Source organism: Helianthus annuus, chromosome 16 (genome assembly GCF_002127325.2).
Source record: "Helianthus annuus cultivar XRQ/B chromosome 16, HanXRQr2.0-SUNRISE, whole genome shotgun sequence".
NCBI classification, from domain to species: domain Eukaryota; kingdom Viridiplantae; phylum Streptophyta; class Magnoliopsida; order Asterales; family Asteraceae; genus Helianthus; species Helianthus annuus.
The window spans coordinates 119,910,350-119,913,825 of record NC_035448.2 but is presented as its reverse complement, the minus strand read 5'-3'; the positions used below and the strand labels follow the sequence as shown (position 1 = coordinate 119,913,825).

At 36.8% G+C, this 3,476-nt stretch overlaps 1 protein-coding gene across 1 annotated transcript; it reads right to left on the bottom strand.

The window, feature by feature from the left end:
* Positions 1 to 463: 463 nt before the first annotated feature.
* Positions 464 to 796, bottom strand: LOC110919536 (protein FAM98B-like). The gene has a single exon (XM_022163803.1). The coding sequence runs from the start codon at positions 794 to 796 to the stop codon at positions 464 to 466; it is 333 nt and encodes a 110-aa protein (XP_022019495.1).
* Between the last annotated feature and the right edge of the window lie 2,680 nt (positions 797 to 3,476).

Sequence of the window (3,476 nt, the reverse complement as noted above, 5' to 3'; positions counted from 1 at the left end):
CGCAATCGAATGGGCCCGGAATTTTTGAACAATGCTATGGTTTGTGCGGTCGAAAAGGATTTTTTAAGTGAAGTAAAAGACGACGATGTGATGGAACGATTTCAAGCTATGAAAAAAAGAAGAGGACAAATCTATTAGGTATTTGTTTTACTTTATTTATTTATTGTCGTTTTTTTAATATTGTAGGATTGCACGATGACATTTTTTTTTGATACCCCTGAGTTAATGTTCTAGTTCCGCCACTGGTTTGGTTGGTCAAGGTAATGGAATCACCCATTACATAAGTCATTCTATACCCTCAAATTCATTTCATCCACTCCCACTGATTTTTTTCCATTCCATTCTCTCTCTCACCCTACATCATCAACACCGCCCATCACCACCACCACCACCTGCCATCATCACCACCCGCCACCAATCTCCGTCGACCACCACTACCGTCCTCTGCCGCCACCTCCGATCACTACCACCACCGCCCTCCGCCACGGCCATCGACTACCATCGCTACCACCCACCATTGCAGACCACTAACGCCACCCTCCACCGACCACCACCACCATCCTCCGTTGCCACCACCCGCTATTGCCGACCACCACCACCATCCTCCGCTGCCACCACCCGCTACTGTCGACCACCAGCATCCACCGTCATCGCCACCACCACCACCAGTTGCCACCGCCGACCACCACCAACCCCGACCATCGCAGCCGCCATCGCTAACAACTGTCACCCATCGACCATCGCCACCCATCGCTGCCACCGCCACTGGCCGCCACCGATCACCGCAACCACCCATCACTTAATTCACTACTAGAAAATCTGAAATTTCTTACACCAGTTTTCCTAGGAAATGCGTCATAAAATTGGCTTTTCTACGCATTTATGACAAACACTTGATGTAGGAAAACAGCTCGTAGGAAACCTGTTTTCAACGCAACTTCCTACGCATTTTCTACGAAACTAGTACATCGCAAATTGCTACGAATCTCCTACAATATATTTAATTATTATCTTTCAGCATTTATTTTTTTGCTACACATTTCCGACCAAAATAAAAAAACAAAAAAAATTAACAAATTTTAATACAACATTATTTGTGACCCACTTCCTACAAAAAGATTAGAAGTGTTGTTACAAATTTCCTAGGAAACTAAGTATTTTTTGTGACCCACTTCCTACAAATAAATTAAAAGTGTTGTTACAAATTTCCCAGGAAACTGAGTATTTTTTGTGACCCACTTCCTACAAATAAATTAGAAGTGTTGTTACAAATTTCCGAGGAAACTGAGTTTTTGTGACCCACTTCCTACAAATAAATTAGAAGTGTTGTTACAAATTTCCGAGGAAACTGAGTATTTTTTGTGACCTATTTTCTACAAATAAATTGGAAGTGTTGTTACAAATTTCCGAGGAAACTGAGTATGTTTTGTGACAAATTTCTGACAAAATAAAGAAAAAAGGTCTCCTATTTTTGACCGTTTTCCGACAAAAGCTATTTATGTTGTGACACATTTCCAACCACTAAATTTATTAAATTCAAAAAACTGCAAAAAAATAAATAATATTTCTGCATATTTCTAGCAAAAAATTTCAGAAATAATCTGCAATACCAAAACCTGTTTTACAAAATTCACCGAAGTTACAATGACATAAATTCAAAAATCATGCGTTACAACGCAAGTTCCAATATGTTTAAACCGTAAGCTAATACAATTTGTTGGGATTGAACCCTAACAGAGGAACAGATAATGTAAAGCCAAAACCGGATCCCATCAGTGGACACTTAATAAGCAGCAGTTTACTCTAATCTCTCCCCTTGACAGTGGTTATCTAACAGCTGATGAATGTTAAGTGCTGCTCAACTACAACAACTGATAAACCAAACTCTGATGATTATCTAACAACTGCTGAAGACAAACTCTGTTGCTCTATCTACTGCTGTATCCTAAGTACTGCTGAAGACTCAAGCACTGCCCTCTCAAAGACTGATCACCTTTGAAGAAAGCACTGAAGACTCAACATCTGTGCTAAGGCTACAACAGTGGAACGTGAAGCAGTAGTTTCCTTATGTTTTGTACTTTAGTGATTATCAGATGTTACATAACAGTAGTTTGTATAGAACAGTATTTATAATTTGTTAGGTCGTTAGATGTCACTATCATGGTGACGTCAGCTAAAGCATATCAGTAGTTTGGTTTGCCTATAAGTATGACAGTACTCTGTACTGTTACACTTGATCGTTTTTGAGTGAGTTTTTCTCCTTAATTCATCCTTTCATCTTGTGCAACCAACTCTGGTGTATCAGGCTGAGGGGGGGTGTTTAGATTGTAAGCCTGCATTGTAATCTTTTACTTTTATGTAAATCTTTTGACTCAATGAAAAGCAATTGTTTATCAATCTACACTTTCCTTTGTTTGTGTTTACAAAGTTTTCTACTTATTTCCGCTGCACTTATTCGTTTTATGCAAACAAACACAATCACAGACAGCCTTAGATCCTAACAATTGGTATCAGAGCCTGGACAGTCAAATTCGATCTTACAATCAATTTGACGTAACAGTTCAGCTCAAAATTCATTGATACTAAGGTTGGTTGTATTCAGTTGGAAAACAGAGTAACGAGTGAATCATGGATAAAATGAATACTCCACTACTCTGAAAATCAACCAAGATGTCATATGACACACAAATCTCACACAACAAGCGTTTTCATACATATGTCACTCATAGTTTTCAGATCTGTAAAATATCTGATAAATTATGGGATCGTTCGATGTTTTCAAAATTGATTTCAATTGTTGTGTTGATTTTTGTAATGTTTAGTCAAAATTTCTCATGTGTTCAAAGGCAGGTTGAGAACCTTCAAAAGGACCAAATCAATTTTGTCCAAAACACATTGAGAAAATAAGGTGTCAAATAAGTCCTAATCATAAGTAATGTGAGATTTGAAATAAAACATGATCAAACATGGTCAGATCTCTCAAAACATTGCTTCAAAACGATTATGGACAAAGTATGTTCAAAATAAAATCTCCTAGTGAGTATTTCTGAACATATGAATAAACAGGGTAAAAAAGGGAAAAGGAAAATGAGCAAATCTCAAAGTGTAGCTATCTCAAAACTTTTGAAATCAAAAGAAAAGAGTATAAGCATAAAACACTCTTGAGATTAAAATCAGATCATCAGTGGTCATTATACAACTATGTGCATTCATAAATACAGGAATTGTTCTAGTAACAATGGCATCTCCAGTGATTGTACTTAAAATGAATTTCAATCAATTGACAAGAAAATGACCCAAACAATGGTCAAAATAACTTGAGAATAATATGATCATGAATTCACTGGAAAACTGTCAGATCCTTTTGATTATTTTCAAAACTTCCTTTAATTTTTGTTAAGGTATTTTTTTCTCTGAAATAAAAACCAGATATATTTTATTCTTTTATGAAATATATTTTGTTCTTTTACTCATTT

Bases quoted from the DNA above. Each gene is read 5' to 3' on its own strand.
- LOC110919536 (XM_022163803.1), bottom strand. From the start codon at position 796: ATGGGTGGTTGCGGTGATCGGTGGCGGCCAGTGGCGGTGGCAGCGATG.